This window comes from Marmota marmota, unplaced genomic scaffold (genome assembly GCF_001458135.2).
Source record: "Marmota marmota marmota unplaced genomic scaffold, marMar, whole genome shotgun sequence".
NCBI classification, from domain to species: Eukaryota; Metazoa; Chordata; class Mammalia; order Rodentia; family Sciuridae; genus Marmota; species Marmota marmota.
Genome location: NW_026000016.1, coordinates 39,269,753 through 39,288,318, shown reverse-complemented (window position 1 = coordinate 39,288,318; position 18,566 = coordinate 39,269,753). Strand labels below are relative to the sequence as shown.

The 18,566-nt window shown below is 37.5% G+C and overlaps 1 protein-coding gene across 1 annotated transcript; it reads right to left on the bottom strand.

The window, feature by feature from the left end:
* Nucleotides 1-9,791: 9,791 nt before the first annotated feature.
* On the bottom strand, nt 9,792-17,129 carry Yod1 (YOD1 deubiquitinase). The gene is made up of 2 exons (XM_015483730.2): nt 16,623-17,129; nt 9,792-15,534 (listed from the first exon to the last, which is right to left on the bottom strand). The coding sequence occupies exons 1-2, from the start codon at nt 16,963-16,965 to the stop codon at nt 14,831-14,833; spliced, it is 1,047 nt and encodes a 348-aa protein (XP_015339216.1). The 5' UTR covers nt 16,966-17,129; the 3' UTR covers nt 9,792-14,830.
* Nucleotides 17,130-18,566: the final 1,437 nt, after the last annotated feature.

Genomic DNA, 18,566 nt, shown 5'->3' with positions numbered 1-18,566 from the left:
GTGGGAATGATCAGGGCGGCGCTGGTCTCACTTAGCCAATCGCATCCTGCTGTCCCTTGCTCCCTCCCATCCCCCTAACATTTAGAGCCAGTAAAGAGTCATTAAAAAGAAAAAAGGGCGGGGGAGGTCTGGAAGGTGGAGGAGCTGGAGTCAGTTTGAGCTAAGCATGGAGGAAAGTAGAGAAAATAGAGTTGGCAGGGAGGCTGAAGAACTATAACTTTTAATCCTGATATAAAGAAACGCGGGCCGTCCCCCTGGCCAGTGCGCTTTCTGTGGTCCTGTTTAACTCTTGGTTTCCTGTCCTTCCTCCCAACTTTCACCTGGAGAAGTATTCCCCTGAATTCTTCAGGATAAAACTCTTAATGACTAGTTTTGCTACTAGCTTTCAGAACTGCTCATGATCACTTTTGTCTCAAACCTTTTCCTAGCAGCCCATAAAGTTAGCAACTCCAGGTCCACTGAGCAGGGATGCTGTTGTTGAGCCACCAATGCCCCCACACTTGCCAACAACCCCCTTGGCCTCCTTTCTTTCTGGGGGAAATGGAACCATTTTTCTCCCTTGAGGTCCCTGTGCTGATGAAAAAGTGTCCTGGCAGCTTAGGAGGAGACAACTGGAACTCTGTTATTTGGGTCCCTGGTTTCTTTGGGCTGCTCACGGAAGATGGAAATGGATATTAAATAAAAACAAACTAAGCTACCAACCAGTTTAGCAACTCCTGTCTCACTTCATGGGCAGGTTTTTGGCACCTGTAGGGTGAAGAGAGTAGCTAGGAGAATCCACTGCTTTCAGGAGGAACTCTTCCTCCAGGTGTGGAGGCCACTCTCCCAGATGTGGTTTTTGCCCAGAGCTGATCTTTCCTAGGTGCAGGTCATCTCAAATACCCATCAGTTTTTAAGGTATTTTGCTTACTAGCATTACAAGGGCTGGAAGAAAAATTAAGATTGATGCACATGATAATTGTCAGCTCTTGTATGCTAAATATCATGCAAAGTATTCTCATGAATAATTTCTTTTAATTTTTGTTTCAACCTCAAAAGGTAGGCACTATTTATTACTATGTAGATTTCACAGGGAGGTTAAATAACTTGCCCAAGGCCATGTTGCTAAGAAGTGTTGGAGCAGGGATTTTAATTCAGGCAATATGACCTCAGGGTTGCTATTTATCAGTATGGTGCCAATCTGTCTCTATTTTGGAGAAAACCCAAGTGGTAAACATAAAATATACAGTTTTCTGATCTAATACTACCACTTAAACTTATCCTTTCCTATTTCATTTATGATTTAACTATTCACATGTTTAATAAGAAGATGACACATGGCTTTCATCTTTTCTCTTCCTGTGATCATAGTTGGGTAGGAAATAAGATGTGCAATGATCCTGGGCCAAGGTGAAGGAGAGGCAGGCAAGACTTTGAGTAGGAAGGAAGGTGGAGGAAGCCTGGGATACTCAACACCTTTGCAGCAGACGGGACAGCAGAGCTGCCTGAGCACTCCAGGGCTGTGGTTTGCTTCCTGATATGTCATTCAAACATGTGTGATGTCATAATACTAGCAAAACAGGAAGGGCATCTCCAAATCAGAGTTTAAATACCACTAGAGTTACACCCAAGGATGGAGTCACTGAAGTTGATCCAGCTTCATAGGTGTGTGATTTGAACATTTGCTAAAAGAAAAAAAAAAAATGACTTGTGAGCATTAACTTAAAAGAGGAGAGTAGGCACCGTCTGTGAACAGACATAGTTTTGCAGTTTATAATAAAATTAGGATAATAATAGGGCCTTCCATCTTTTCCCAGGTAGAAGCAGGGACACAAACAGAATAACCCTTCTATTTTCTTTTTCCCTTCAGAAATTTCCTTTCATTAATTATGAAATATTTCAGATACCATAACACAAAGCCACTGTACTTAACTCTGTTCAAGCCAAAGCCAAAGATACTTAACAACCTTAGCTCCTCCCTCTGTCCTTCAAAGCACACATACATCTTAACTGAAAGAAATCCCAGTCCTGCCTTAGTGCTTCCCACACTTCATGTTCTTAAATGTTTTCCTTGGAATTGATCTTGTTTTTGCTTTGCTTTATTTTGACTTGGAAAAAGATGAAGTCTCTTAAGGTTTCAAGAGAATTGGGAAGGTGGCCTGAACTACAGAAGAGGGAGGACTTTCAAAGTCAGAAATATCTGGAAGAATGACTCCCTCCCGATGTAGGTCATCATTTGAGGAGCAATTTGAGTTATTGCTCTATGTGTATGAATTCACATTTGATGACCCGACTCTGAAGTCTAATTACAGCTCAGCTCACCTGAGTCAGCGATTTCCACACCCCTCCTCCACCCTTGAGGGCCTCTGCTGTGCAGTCATCTCCTTTGTTGTCAGAAGCTCCTTTCTGATTCCATCCTCAGCATGGCCTCCCCAGTGTGGCTCTCACTTCCCCATCCAAGTGTATGCATGTGTGCAAACACACACATATACACACCACTTCAAAACCAAAATACACCACAGACAGTAATTGTTCAATCTTGCCTCTTTGGGTTCCTTACAAAGTTGAACTGGGAGAAATAGTTGTGGACCAGCATTCAAACCATTCATGATTCTTATTCCTATTATAGTCACATCTATTAGTGTCTTCTCCCTTTCCTCTCCAAAGGAAAAATGAAATTACTTTGAACGCATGCAGTCACCATCCTTAGAAAACACTTAGTGGCTTCTCTGTTTAGGGTACTATGTACTGGGGCTCAGAGGGTAACCTCTTAAAATACTGAGGACAAAAGGTTTATTATCCAAGTAGGGACTAGGAAACCAAGAGCTGGCTTTAAAGAGAACATGACTAGATAAGGATTCAGATGAGGGTAATTATAACTTGGCTATATATCAAAGGTTTGATAGACCAGATTAACTCATACAACAGATCACCCAGCTTTCACCAGAGTAATATTAATACTAAGCCTAAAGTAATTAAATAGGAACTAAAGGATATAATTAAGTAGAGTTGGATGAAGAAGTTCAGACATTACTTACTCATTAAGTAATTTCTGAGGCGTGCTTCATTTTTTCTATTTCTTTTTAAAAGTAGTATTTCTTTGACCTACCTACTACAGAAATTTGGAGGATGTCCTTTTCTTCCCAAAGCATGTGAAAGTTTGAGGGCTGAGATAACCCATTAGCATCAAAGAGTTGGTTAGGAACATCGAACCTTAATATGTTCAAAATTGAACTTGTGTCGTCCATGTCCAAACCACTGAAAAGTGTCCTTTGTTCTCTCTCCGAATGTCAGCTAACTGCATCATACCTGTTCTCAACTAGGTGTGACAATTCACAGCCATCCTTGAGTATCTCCTGTGAGATAGCTCTCAAGTCTGTTTCCAACCTTCATTCTCTCTACTCTGGTTCAGGACTTCACTATTTGTAGGATCATGGACCATTAAAGATGGAAGAGAAATCGCTTGCTACGCATCTTCCATTTTTGTAGATACACATCAGTTATTCCTCTCCTTAAAATACTTTCATGAGTCTTCAGAGCATTCAGTAGGAAATTCCAAGTCCCAATTATGGCATAAAGGGATTTTTCGTGAGCTTGCCCTACATGTGTGTCCTATCACATTTTTTTCATTTGTATTCTTTACTATGTCCACACCCAATTTTTCTGAAACTCCCATGATTTCATGCTTTTGGACCTCCAACATGCTATATCCTTTGTTTCCCATCCTTATCCTTCTAGCTTTGTCTATCCTTCCTTCAAAGTTCAGCTCAAGCACCACCTTCTTTTGGAATAGGATATTAGGTATTATTTCACTATAATCTCTCTTTAAAATTTTTAATTAATTTTTTAAAAAAGAAATGACAGTGGAATGTATTACAATTCTTATTACACATATTCAGCACAATTTTTCATATCTCTGATTGTATATAAAATATGTTGACACCAATTCATGTCTTCATACATGTACTTTGGATGATGATGTCTATCACATTCCACCATCCTTGCTAATCCCCTGCCCCCTCCCTTTCCCTCCTACCCCTCTGTCCTATCTAGAATTCATCTATTCCTCCCATGTTCCCCCTCCCTACCCCACCATGAGTCAGCCTCCTTATATCAGAGAAAACATTCAGCATTTGTTTTTGGCTAACTTCACTTAGCATTATCTTCTCCAGCGCCATCCATTTACCTGCAAATGCCATGATTTATTCTCTTTTATTGCTGAGTAAAATTCCATCATGTATATATATATATATATACTACATTTTTTTAATCCATTCATCCACTGAAGGGCATCTAGGTTGGCTCCACAGTTTAGCTATTGTAAAGTGTGCTGCTATAAACATTGATGTGGCTGTGTCCCTGTAATATGCTGTAATCTCTTAACACAAGGACGTATTTCTAGCTTTAATCCTCTAGGATATAACTGTCCTCTCTCTTCCTGTAAATTTTGAACTCATGAAGGGCACTATGTTTTTGTATGTATAATTCTTCTAATAATTATATATAAGGCCAAAAACAATGATAGCTTTTTGGCAACTTAAGTCTTTAACAAACTTGCCTTTTAAAAATCCATTCTTTTGAGATTGTAATGGTAGATTATCCATGTACTACTAGAATTTTATTGTTTTTTCCCTAAATTTGAATAAAGCATAGAGGTCTTTGTGTATGTACATGCTGCATTCCACCTGAGGAAATAACTGGAAGTGTGAGAGTGCATTGTATGTATATTTTTAACTTTATAAGAAATCACTAAACTCTTTTCCAAAGTGGTCGAACCATTTCATATCCTCTAGGGCAATGTTTTGATCCATATCCTCCATATTCAAATCATAACAATCCCTGTGAGTCTGAGATACTTACAAAGAAAGGCCTTTAGCTGATGATGCTGTACATCATAATGATTTACAACACATATCCTGTAAGAAGTTGACTGATTTTATCTTTCTTAATAGGCTTCTAGCATGCTTTATGTTCTTCATTGTTATGGATATCTAAAAATTGATTAGTACATAAGAAATATGTTTAATAGTACTTGCAAAGAAGCTTAGCTTATAGCAAGTATTCAAAGAGTGGAAATCCCCGGAAACACCACTGGTCTCCTAGCAAGTGTCTAAGGCTCTATACAGAACTGCTTATTGAAATTGCCAATCTAATAAATCTTTCGCTTCCTAAATTTGTTATTTCTTGAACCACTCTTTATATATAGTTTGCAGAAAATACTCCATCAGTGTGAATTTATTAATATTTATTTGGTATAATGACTCATCTTAGCAGTAGACAGGGTCACAGGACAGAATCAACAAGGCAATAGCCATAACAGAGGTGAACTGATGAGACCACGGCTGTCTCTTTCTCTAGAGTTGGCCCACATTCTCCCTTGCTTCACCCCTAAAGCCTCTTGCTGTTAAGATGACTGGCATATTCCCTTGAATATATATTTTTTACTTGACTCCAAAAGACATCTCTTCCTTGAGCTAGCCTTTGTTCTCTCTTGAATATGTATCTGCTTTTCTACATGAAACTGTCTCTGAAAAAAAAAAAAAGAAGAAAAAAATAACTAATGAAACTGTGACTATCTTCTACTTGCTGTTGCCATGGTTACCAGAAACGTCATCTTTAACTTTCTGCTCCATATACCAGCATTTCCTGCTCTCACTTTTGATTTGATATTATTGGGTTCCCCTGAGCCACCAACACCTCTGTGTTGATCACATGACAGTAGATTGGTACCAGTAAGATTCACAAGTAACTGCCTGACAATTGCCACGATTCTTTAGGAAGCCGAACTTCCTAAGTCTGAGGCCACTCTTTCTCCTCTTTCCTCAAACCTTCCACCTCTCTTTTACCCTTTTCACTTTCAGATAATCATTTTGCCAAAGTTTTAAAAATATTTAGTAAGAAAACAGCAGCCAGGCTGTTTCCGTCACCAAATTTACAAACCTACCTTCCATTATATTCATTTTCTTCTTTTTGGTACAATAGAGCACATGTTCTTCCTGTAAAATTCTATCATGTACATGTGCTCTGGATCTCATATCGTGAACTCAGTCTCTGCAGCCTTTTCTCCTATGTCACTTTAACCTTTCTACTGAAAAAATTCCCACCAGCATTCCCCCATGGTGTAGCATAGTGCCTGGGGACCATACAGCCAGCTGAGATTCCCTAGTTTTTCATTTACTAGTTGTGTGGCTTTGGGAAAGTTATTTAACTTTTCTAAGCCTCAGTTACCCTATTTATAAAATTGGGTTGATGCTCCCACTAGTAATAGATTAGTTAATACATGTATATAGCACTTAGGAGTGCCTGGTGCATAGTAAACACTTTATATGAGTTGCTGGTAGTTTAAAGCTTAAATCTTTGCTCCCATGGTCCTACATTTCTCTCTGCTGTTCTATGTCCGTTGGCTCCCCTTCACAGCCATACTTCTTGGGTTGTTTACATATCTTTCCTTATCTTTCATTTACACTTTTAAAATTTTTATTTACTTTTTTAATTTCACCAAAGTTATACTTACACAAATATAGACAAATAGTTCTAAAAGACTTACTAGAAAACAATACTAGATACATAATTTCCTGTTCTCCAAATTCTTTTGAGATTCCAGTCCATATGTGTATGCTATATCTTCATATTTTCTCCTTTCTACTATGCAAGATAAGGACTTTGCTCTCTCTTGTACTGTTCTTTGTCCCTCCTTATGGCATCTACACCTACATCCTCACCCCTATACATTTTTGCATTTTAATACTTAATATGTACTGCATATATATTATTTCCTTTCATGGTTTAATAAGTGCTTTCCACAGTTGTGCAATGAGATATACTATAGTTACTCTTTCTTTTCCATGTTGCTTTACACGCCCCTCCCACCCATTATGTAAATATCTTCTCAGCACTTTCAAGGACATTAGGTATTCTATTAATCTCATGGGGGAAAAAAATTTCCCAGAGAATTCTGACCTGTTTTCATTTGGCTAGGTTGTTCACTAGGGAATTCAATGACTATTGTTTTGATATGTCATCATTCTTAGAAAAATCATTTCACTTTGCTCTTTTGTTGGATTATCCATAGAATTCATTTCTTCCTCTTTCTTGGGTTATCTCTCTTCTTTTGCTACAACACATTCTCCAAAAACTTCCTGAGAATAAATGCATAAGGCCTTGTTTGACTGAAACAATACCATTATTCTATCCATAGGTGTGATTGATGGAATGGCTAGATAGTGTTTGGGGTTAATGTCTGCTAGCTTCAAGTGTTGTTGAAAAGCCCAAAGCATTTCTGATCCTAAATTTTAGGTCCTCCTCTTTATCGCCAGTATTCTGATATTTCCATGATGGTGATGATGATGATAATGATGATGATGGTGATGTGCTAACTCTTAAAAGTCTTTATTTGAACCTCTTTTTCTAGTTCGGTCAAAACCCCGTAGAATTCCCAATTACAAGAGCTAATAAAATTCCTTTGAGAAGCCTTAATCTGATGCTTTCCTTAAAATGCTCTAATGTCCTCTTAATGATTTTATGATAAATATCAAGGTTAATGTGTATTTCCTTATACCTTAACTTCATTTATTCATGTTTAACTCATCAAATATATATTGAATGTCTATTATGCATCCAGTACTTCATTAGGTCCTGGGAATACAATATATAATGATAAAAGGACAGAACTGGTTGGAGTATACAAACTATTTTGGGACACAAATATAAACAATCAAATACAACCTGGTAAATATTAAATGGGGTAGGTGCTTAATAGAACTAAAGGCACTCTTATCTGGGACCCTACCACTTCATTTTGAGTCCCTCTCCTTGTTTAACACACTGTGGACAGATTGATCTGAAAAATACTTCATTTCCTCCTGCAATATTGTGTTTTCAAATGCTATACCTCCTACTTAGAATGTTCTTACTTTTCAACTAGTTCCCATTCATGCTTCTTTTTTTTGGCTTAGATGTCACTTTCTCAAAAAGGCTTTCCCGGATTCTCCAATTTTAATTTGGTTCTCCCACCCATTATCTCTTCAACCCCTAACTTTTTATTCCTTTACATTGGTAGGTGTTTTTATTTCTCACTCCAATATATACCCAGCACCCAGGGCAGTTCCTGGCACATCAGATCATTAAAAAATACTGAATAAATTGGTATCCATGTAATCCTGAGGCATTTGACACTATATCTTGCAATAAGTAGAAGTTCAGTAAGGGTTTGTTGTTTTAACAGCTTATCTAATTATTACTTATCTTCTCTAAGCCAAATTTAAAGTTATCTTCTCAGCCTTCATTCAAGAGTAAGAAAAAGAAAACTGGGTCTTTTGATGTTAAAGGATGAATCCATGTGTAACTGATGTAATTCTGCAATCTGTATATGGGGTAAAAATGGGAGTTCATAACCCACTTGAATCAAAGTGTGAAATATGATATATCAAGAAATTTGTAATGTTTTGAACAACCAACAATAAAAAATTAAAAAAAAAATTAAAAAGGAAAAAAAAAGGATGAATCCAATGGGAGGATCATTTTGTAGGTCAACATAATTCAATCTGTTCCTTATTTTGTATTTTTTAAAGTGTGTTTTGATCAGTTTACTGTCTTTATCATATTTCTGAGAAAAACCTTTCACCTTTTTTTTTGGTTGGATTATCTAGAACTCATACCTTCCTTTTTCAAGCTCCAGCGGAAATAATGTAAACCAACAAAATTTAGAAAAGACTTATCCACCCCAATGCGAAGAGTTAAACATTTAATGTTTTTTTAGCCTGTAGAATTTTGAATTGTCATTCATTGTACTACCAGTCTTCACTTTTCTCGGGATTTACATTAACCTGTAAATTTCATTAACTGGTAGTGAGTGAAGATAAATACTACCGATAGAAGTCAGAGGTATCTCTAAAGCTGAACAATGATTTAAAACTAATTATTGGGCCCCATCAACTTCTGAGAATTTTCATTTCTTAACAAGTTCCTAGGAAATGTGTTGAGAAGCACTTTGAGAAGCATTGCTTATGGGCAGTTAATTTTCAACAAACTACCATCACAGAGCCGAGACTACATATAAACTTTTAATGTGGATTGGCTTACTTATGTTCAATTTATACTGAGCCCAGGATGTATTTTGTCCTGGTACAGATTAGATTGCATTATTATGGTTCTACTTCCTTACTTTTAAAAACTTATTGCAATGAGAGTTAAAATAGTTCAATTTAGAGGGCCTAAATTCTGATCAATTCTAATAACCCTAGTATTGTTTCAAAAAAGTATTTAAATGTTGACATCAAAGACAAAATAAGTTCTTTCAGAAATATTTCCATTTTCAAACAGATGTAAATTCATACAGATTTGTCTATTATCACAGCAACCCTGGGCACAGTGGTGCACACCTGTAATCCCAGCATCTCAGGGAGGCTGAAAGAGGAGGATCGCCAAGTTTGAGGCCAGCCTTGGCAACTTCGCAGGGCCCTGTCTCAAAATTTAAAAGGGCTGGGTATCTAGCTCAGTGGTAAAGCCCCCTAGGTTCAATTCCCAGTACCTAATAAATAAAAAAGTAAATAAATAAATAAAATGAACAGGAGCATTCAGTCTTCCAACTTGACAGAAATGATACTGAATTTGAGCTTTGGGGAACAGATTTAGGGGAAAAAAATAGTGAAGGTTAATTTCAAATATTCTCTGGTGTTAAAAAGGAGAAACACATTCTCCTGTTGAGTCCACCTAAATATAATCAAAGCAGTCGTCTGTTTGATAATATCTAACTTGAGTGTCGTGGCTGTCCATTGGCTTTCCACCCTGATCCCAAAATACGCTCAAACAACAAGGTTTTCATTCATTTATTCTTTTAAAACAAGTCACTTCATACAGCATTTATATATTTAAAGTCATACACCTCATAAATAAAATCAATGCATCTTAATGACAATGGCAAATTCACATGAATTTTACAAAATGAAATTAGGTATCTTCCAGGTAGCAGCAGTGCATTAACTTTGAAAAAGAAAAAAAAAAGCTGGCAAATAGACAAAGTAAGATTTTGAAAACAACACTGTTCATTATTCTTCATAGGAAAAAATATCTTATGTTAAGAAAAACAGATTTGTTTTGTTTTGCCTTTCTCTACTACTTTTTCAAGCTATATTCTAAAGCTCTAAGTTTGACAGCCTTATGATTTTCTTCTTGCTTTAGGAACATCTGCCTTTACTGTATTAATGCAGGAATTGCAGAACTATTGTTATTCTTTATTCCTTTGAACAAATTATACATACTTATTCTGCAGTTTAAGCTAAATTCAAAAATTTTAAAGGAAAATATAACTTTGCTGAGTATATTTCCTGTAAACAGCTTGAGTCCTGGATGGCACCAATGTGAACTGGAAAATTGACATGAATTAGGTCCCCTGGTCCTTTACTTAATTTATGGATTATAATTAACTACATATTCTACACCTGACATAAAGTCAGACTCACAGAATCTAATTCTAAGTCTTTCTGATGTTAACCTTTCTGCTTATCTTTAACTTAACCAAATCATGTCTCTTCACTATCACTAAACTCCTAGATGTAGGTTACTATTTTAGAAAACAAAAGTATAAAAGGGAATCAGCGAAATTCATGGTCTTATACTTTAATATCACTCCTTTTCATCTATGGCCCTGCTACATTCTATGCCAAAAAAAAAAAAAAAAAAGGAAGAAAAAGATTGGGGCAACACAAAGGCATTGCTTGGAAATTTTTCTGAAACTCATAATTTATGACAAGTAATGCATTCATTTGACAATCTCTTCCTTTTTAGTGGGACTTTATTCTCCTACCCCTTTTTCACTCTAAAATACCACAGGTTATCAACCTCCATTAAATGCATGTGAATCAAGAATTAAGTCAGCACCTCACAATTCAGTATCAATGTAATATCTTTTTCCAAGTCAAATATTCAAAGCACTATAACAAAGTGCTAGCTAGCGTTTGGAGAAGATAAAACATTTCCCCCAAATCAGGGAAGTTTCTTTTCATGTTGGATGAAATATGGCTAAAATATTAAATGCTTAATCAGAAAACATCTTTAGTTAATAAACTAACTTACTCAAATTGTGTTTCGCTTTAGACTTAAATGATGTTGGCTCTATGTGACATTTTTAAGGCTTCTGACTTAAAAAATCAGCTTCCTTAAAATAAGTTTACTTAGAAACAAATGAAGAGCTTTAAGAATCCACATCTTTCAGAAATTGTTAGTCATCTTTATGCTATAAGGACAAATTTCAATACTGCACTGCATAACAAATGATAAATCATAATCACTTCATAGCAATAACATATTTTATGCTAGGGCACAGATCATGCTCCTAATAGTTACTGAAATTGGGTTCTACTGTTATCAAAACACCAGAATGTTTACCACTTGATACACTAAACATTTACAGCAATAGTTGATTATGAAGAGCTGATGGTTAGCAGCTCAGAAATTTTAATGTCCTCAACAAGATCCCTATAGAGCTAACATGTAAACTTTTATTTCATTTTTTTAAAGTGCTGCAAACAATAAATGTGTCTCAACACATGAAAGAACATAACTCTTAAATATACGCAAGTTTAAGAAGGCCACCTGATTTATCAAAAGAAAAAAAAAATCACTCTGTTGCTTAATTGTACATACTCCCCCACTGTAATTTTTTCAAAAAGATAAAAAACTATGATTAGCCAGGGTACATTGAGACACCCTTGTTTTAATCTCTACACAGGACAGAAGAAATAACCTAAAAAGTTAGGTGTGGGCACTTAGGGGCATAAATAAATAAATTAATTCCTGATAATGATTTTGCTGGGACTTGAACTTCTTGAAACAATGGAATGACTTTATAGCTTGTAACAGGTTAAAGCTGACCAGCAGACAAAGCTTCAAGGGTAACACTTGACTATGCCCATTTCTCATTCATGGGAAATAATAATTAGCAAAACATGTAACATACCAATGTCTTCATATGACTAACACAAAATTCTCGTGGATATTAATTTCAACTTCTGAAGTCACTCTTATGAGTGAATCTTCATAGTACTACACCTGATCTTTAATCAGAAGAGTAAGAAAGAACAGGCGATAGGTTGGGAAAGCAGTGTATTCATTCTGCCATTAACTGTGGCAGAATGATTCTCATTTTATTTAAAAAAAAAAATCTTGTATGACAGGCAAAAACTGAATAGGAAGAAGGATTTCATTCTGCTCCTCCAGTGCAAACTTGGGACACAGTTTCTTTTAATACTGCTGTAAGTACTAAATCCATAGAGCTTTCAAAATTCTCAAGATAAGGGCTGGGATGTAGCTCAGTTGGTAGAGTACTTGCCTCACATGCACAAGACCATGGGTTCAATCCCAGCACCACACACACACACAAGAAAAAAAAGTTTACTAAGTGCAGTAGGAGGAAAAAAACGCTTTAAATTCTGTGAGGCTTTCAGGCTTTAGTTTAGAATACGCAGTTTAAGTTTTTAATTCTTAATTATTGTCAGCAAATAGTGTCTCATCTTGAATTTTTCCATGATCAGAGCACTAAAGTACTAGTGCTGAATTTCAGCAAATATTTATTAACTTAAGAAGTGAATTCTGAAAGCAATTTGAATATCAATGTCTATGTGGTCAATGGACAATCTAGGTAAAAGATAAAATAGAATAAGACCCCCAAATAAATACCTGACAATATGTAAACAACAATTATAATGAAGGGGCTTAATTTTAAAATGAGTGTTCTATGTCTTCCATGTTTTAAATTAATCCACTGTAGATAACATATACTCAATTTTAAAGTGACAATAATGCATGCTGGGAAACATCAAAACATGCCAGGCACATTATAAATTACTCAATATTTGCCACACAAATAAACTTCTAAATCTAAAATTTCAGTAGCAAAGGTCAAATTTGGCTCCTGAAGTGGCACAGAAAGGAAGGCAAATTTTATGAATAATGCTCAATTTGATGGATGCTACCCAGTAGTATAATCTTAATTTATAGTTTTCAATTTAATATTTTCTGGGGAAAATAAAGGAGCTACAAAAACCATCTAGACCCAATGACAGACAGGTATGAAGAGATTTTCATATCATATTCATCTGTTCATATGATGATTGCCGAACATTAAGTATCACAAGCTCAGGAGCATTATTTTTTAAGGCTCAGTTAAAAAAGAAAATGAAACACTTTCAACTTACACTGATCATAATAACTTATAATGCCTAAAACAGCAGTGCACACAAAAGGTACTCAGGAAATGTCATCTGATGATTTAAAGCACACTTTGTGAATTGTTCCTTCAAGGAACTGTCCTCCTAAATCGTTCACCTTTATGTTCCTTTATTTTACATGGCCACTGTCACCGTAAAAGCGCTATAGGTAAATCTCAAGTTTAAAACATCTGCCAAGAAGATATGTGGAGTTATAAGTGCTTTAAAGTATCCACTGGTTCTCTATGAGATAATAAATAATGAAAACAAGATAACAAAACTTCACAACATTAGGCCTCTTTACATTGTGTAAATACATAACAAATTATAATTTAGCATCCCTGATCTTCATAAGAATTAAGAGGTAGGAAACTTTATCTGGAAGATCTTGTGGTGAAGCTAAGTTTTAAAGGGTGTGCCTTGAGGATTAGTCCACCAAGCAAATGGCTACACATCTGATATTAGGAAGAAGCAGAATTTAGAAAGCTGAATAAGGCAAGGATTTAAAAACTTTCATATTTTGGAAGTGAAACAAATTCATTCAATAGTATTACACCAATTACTTTAAAACTGTTCAAAAGTCAAAGTAAAATATGAAAGATAAGCCAAGTGCTAATTTGTAACATGGAATATTCTAAAGAGCATTAGTGGAGGGATACTGGCAGCACAAAAACACTAGGTAGGTATGCAAAAGATCTTATAAAAACCAAACCAAGGCATAGCATTATCACTTTAGATGAAGACTTTTTCTTGGAGGAAGTGCTCTTAACAAAAAGGCTGAGGAAATTAAAGCCCTTCAGGCAAATGTGTATGTTTTTTTTTTGTTTGTTTTTTTTTTTTAAAAGCAAAAATTGAGCACTCAAATTTTAAGGAACTTTAACTGAAATAGCATACCCTGCTTAATTTTAAAATTTTGTCCAATGTGACAAACACTAATACATAAATTGCATTAAAACATGAGGCCAATGGTCTTTTAAAGCTTCAATAAGCTGCTTCAGGCACCTTTTCCCTCATACATTCTGCTTTTATACACTAGAAATCTTAAACAGGACCCAATCAATTCCTGTTTAGATAACATTCTCAAGGAATAGACTTATCCCTGCAAAAATTGCTTGCTATGTACTTATAAGTGGTTAAGTACACACTTACAAAGTCTAACAAATTGCAGTATAAAATTAGTTTTGACAATTGTATCTTCATTTGATGAATTCTTAATTTAGAAACTATTAACTCAGTTTTAAAAGGAAGCAATTACTGGAGACACTGTGGTTCATGTCCAGTGGCCTTAACACGAGGCCTTCCACATTACCCCAAATATGATGTTTTCTTCTACAAGTTAAAGCTCCTGGATGCTAGTTTGTAATACTAAAATCCACTCTTCAGGTTAGTGTCAGCAAGTGGCTGAGGACCACCTATTCTGTCACCCCAGCAGAAAGAGGGCATGTATCACCACTGTAGACACACATCTGTAAACTTGCACACTAATTTTAATCTTAACAAGGAATTTCAGTGTCTTAGTGGTTTAAGTTAAAAGGATGGTTCAAGCATTGTGTCCTTTGTTCTTCAGGGTTAAGAATAGCTTATTAGAAAACCCAGAGCTTTCTGGATCTGTGAGGTAGTAGGCTTCAACCCTCATCATGCATAGATCACACTTCTCCAAAGTTGGTATGGCCTGTCTCCTTGGCATGGTCCCTTGCTTCTGCTTGTCCAGTTAATCCTTTCTGACACACCATACATCTCAGGGTAAAGCGGTTTACATCAGTAAACTGTCTCATTCTTCTAGCTTCATCTGCTAGTTCCAGTGCTTGTACAAGGACAATATCATCATTAGAGGAGAAAATGGTCAAAGGAGGGGTATCTGGATCAGGGAAGTTTCGCTGAAGCGGATCATAGTGGATGCCATCATAGATCAGTAGAACCCTTTTGGTATATCCTGCATCTTCTCCAAAACGATCAATTCTTACTGTTTGTGTATCTACTACACATATTTCACATTGATAAAACTTAGACAAAATTGATATCTCAATTGCTCCCCCCCAAGTATCATCCCTTTTGATCCAGTCACAGTACTCTTGATTTGTTTTTCCCAGTATTGCCTCACTATATAAGTCTGGATCACTTGCTACAATTTGTGCTATAAGACGTCTCATCTCAGGGGCACAAGCTGGATTCAAGACTCCACCTTCAACGACATAGTATACACTGGTAAAGAGGCAAGAGTTGTCAGCTGGGACCACAGTTCTGGTAAGCACAGGCAAAGTTTCCCTGACATAACTAGGAGCACCATGTTTTGTATATGAAGGTGAAGTTTGGGGTCTGGTTTGGTCTTCTTCAACGATCAGCATGTCGCCTGTTAAAAATAAAACAAATCCAGAACTGCAGTGAAATTATAGACGAAATTAAATTACAAACAGAAGTTAAAGCGTATAGTGGAGGGAGGCTGAGGTAGGAAGACTGGGAATTCAAAGCCAGCCTCAGCAACAGTCAGGCACTGAGCAACTCAGTGAGACCCTGTCTCTAAAATTAAAAATACAAAATAGGGCTGGGGATGTGGCTCCCAAATTCAATCCACAGTACCTACCCCCCAAAGAAGAATACAACTTTATAAACATTTGTTCACTGTCTCTTCATAAAGATGAAAACAAGAGAACACAAAACACTTCAGATTGCATCCCAATTTAGTGAATTGGCTTGGAGTATATCCCTTTATATATACTTAAAAAGATACATTTTGAAAACAAACTTTTCTTACTTGCTGTCTGCATTTAAAAGCACAAACATTCCAGAAGATGTTCACACTAGACTAGGCCACTAGGGGGTTCTCCTCCTTCTGAAACTTAACATATCTACCCTATTTAGTGTTTACAGAGTTCTTCACAGAACGTCGGAAAGCTTTTAATTGTCAATGTTGATGTTCAAGTTTTAATACTGAGCGAAAATTAACTGCTGTTGGTTAGAACTTGAAAGGGCTTTTAGTGAATATTTTTAAAAGTTAATTCTAAAATGAATAATATATTTGTCGAACTATATAAGAAGGGGACTGCAAGAAGAAATCAGGAAAGGAAATAAAGTATGACGCAACATTCAGACACTGGGGATGGAGGGGGGAAACGCATTAGGCAAAGAAAATAGGTCCTATATTTTTATAATTTTGTGAATGCAAAGAAAACAAAATGAACGAGACTGTTTCCAGGTTGATCTGAAAGCAGGTTGGGGAAGAGGGACTCCTAGGCTTTTGGCTTTTCTCTCAAGCGTGTGTAAACAAAGGAGTTGCTAGACACTTGCCCTGCCTCTGTCAAGTTCTCTCTTCTTTCATCTAGCCTCTCCCCTGGCCTCAAAGCCCCCAGCTGACCCACTGCTGCCTAGCCTTGCTGGTTCTCACTTCTCCCCTCAACGTCCTTCCAGGACTTCCCCAGGCCCCTGCCCCGATTCCCTTACCTGACTGGATGGGCAAGTCCCCCAGAGTGGTATCCCCGTTGCTGAGATCCAGGCATTCGGGCGGGTATCCGACAAGGATTCGCTGATCGCCGGGAGCGATCCCGGTGATGGCGGCAATTTGGCCCTGGAGTTCTCGCAACCGGGTTCGGCTGGACAGTCCCTGCAAAACATGGGTGCCATCCTTGGCCTTGCAGCGGAGCCGCCACATTGTGTCGGCGCGGCCGCCCACAGGCCAGACACCCGCAGGGCCAGTTTTGGTCCCGCCAGCCGGTTGGGAGACGCCGCCGGGGCAACCAGCCGCGGAGTGGACTCCAAAATGGCCACCTTTTGCGGGGCCAAACATCGCGAGATGTTGCCGGTGTTACAGTTCTCGCGACACTTTGGTTCGGCCTCTACCTTAGTACTCCTATTAAAGAGCTAACTCTCTTAAAGCGATAACTAATTTCTCCGCCCACCCTCAGGAGCCGAAGGATAAATTTGTCGGTATTCCTAAAGTACAGCTGTTCTTGCTACCTGTACAGAGAGTGAGTTGCCGCCCGCGTCGGTAGCATATATGCTCAAGCGAAGAGGGCGGGGGAAGGAGTTCCTGAATCCAGTAGAGTGGAATGTAACCTTGCACCCAGGTCGGAAATTATTAAATAGGGACTCTCAAACTACACCAGGAGAAACAGAATGATAAGAACGCAAATGAATGACAAGATTGGTCAATGAGTCAAAGGCTCTGTCAAAAACAATGAGACTCGTGACTAGACTCGTGGCTACACCAAACATTGACTCATTGGGGTTAAGGGGGCTGGACCAGTGGCCTTTCCACCTCCGTGGGACTGAAACTTGAAAACGTCTATTTGCCACCTCATAAAGCGCAGTATGAGGTCAGCATCTGAGCCTAGGGCGATTGCCTCATTCAGGTAGTGGCAGTATAAGGAGGAATGCAGAAGACTAAGGCTTGTCATCCGAATTCCAGTTCAATTCCTGGGTGTACAAATATGAAGACTTCATTCCTGCCTTCAGTATAAGTACTTACTGTAGTCCAGAGAGAAGAAAAGGCATAAGAAACATAACCGCTGAATTTCATAGCAACGTGGTTAATGCTAGTTATATGGCCATTTTCAACCTTGTGTGCCTGGAACCTAAGACTGTGCCTTGAAAATATAAAGTGTTCAATAACTACTCTCTGGATGGATAAAGACAGTTTGTAGGGCAACAATAACACGCTGAGAGTTGTAGAACACCTCAAAGAGTCTGTAACTACATATTTGAACTGTTTTGAATGATGAAAAATTCTCTGCAAAGGAGAAATAAATTAGTACCTGAATGTATCCATTTTTCAAGAAATCATTGTTCTTTTTCCATCCTAGATCCACAGCAAAAGTCCCACCCTTTTTAGAGGGGATTTATAGGTAGAATCAAACATCAAAAGGCCCGCTGGGGAAACTATGAAAAGTGTAGTTCACTTGGAATGTGCAAACTCCATTAAAAGCTTCCATCTGTGAATAAATTTCACGAAATCTTTGCGTCTTTTCATATCTTTCACGACTCAGTTTCCTTTTTCTGCAGTTCTGGGGATGGCACCCAGGGCTTTGAGCATGCTAGGCAAGCGCTCTATCTCTGAGCTATATTCCCTCTCCAGTTTTTTGCTAGTGCAGTTTTCTCCTTTGTTCTTCAAGATTACTTACCATCGCAGATGATATAGGGTGGGGAGAAAAGGAGGGTGAGCTATTGATTAAGAGCGCAGTTGACTTTAGTGTCTGACCTATGGGTGGGAAGGTCATACAAACACTACGTGTAATCAGCTCAAGTACCTGTGGCAGCTAGCGAAGCACCTTTTAAAGCTTACGTCCCAATTCATGGATTTTAACGAGGATTCAGGAATGAAAGCGTTAATATTCTCAACGTTTCCACCATAAAGTCACACCCTTTCAAGACGTCTCCTTAGTACTCCGC

Excerpts from the sequence above, each read along its gene's own strand:
- Yod1 (XM_015483730.2), bottom strand. The coding sequence starts at position 16,965 with ATGTTTGGCCCCGCAAAAGGTGGCCATTTTGGAGTCCACTCCGCGGCT. Across the intron at positions 15,535-16,622 it reads GGACTTGCCCATCCAGTCAG|GCGACATGCTGATCGTTGAA; the intron begins GTAAGGGAATCG and ends TATTTTTAACAG.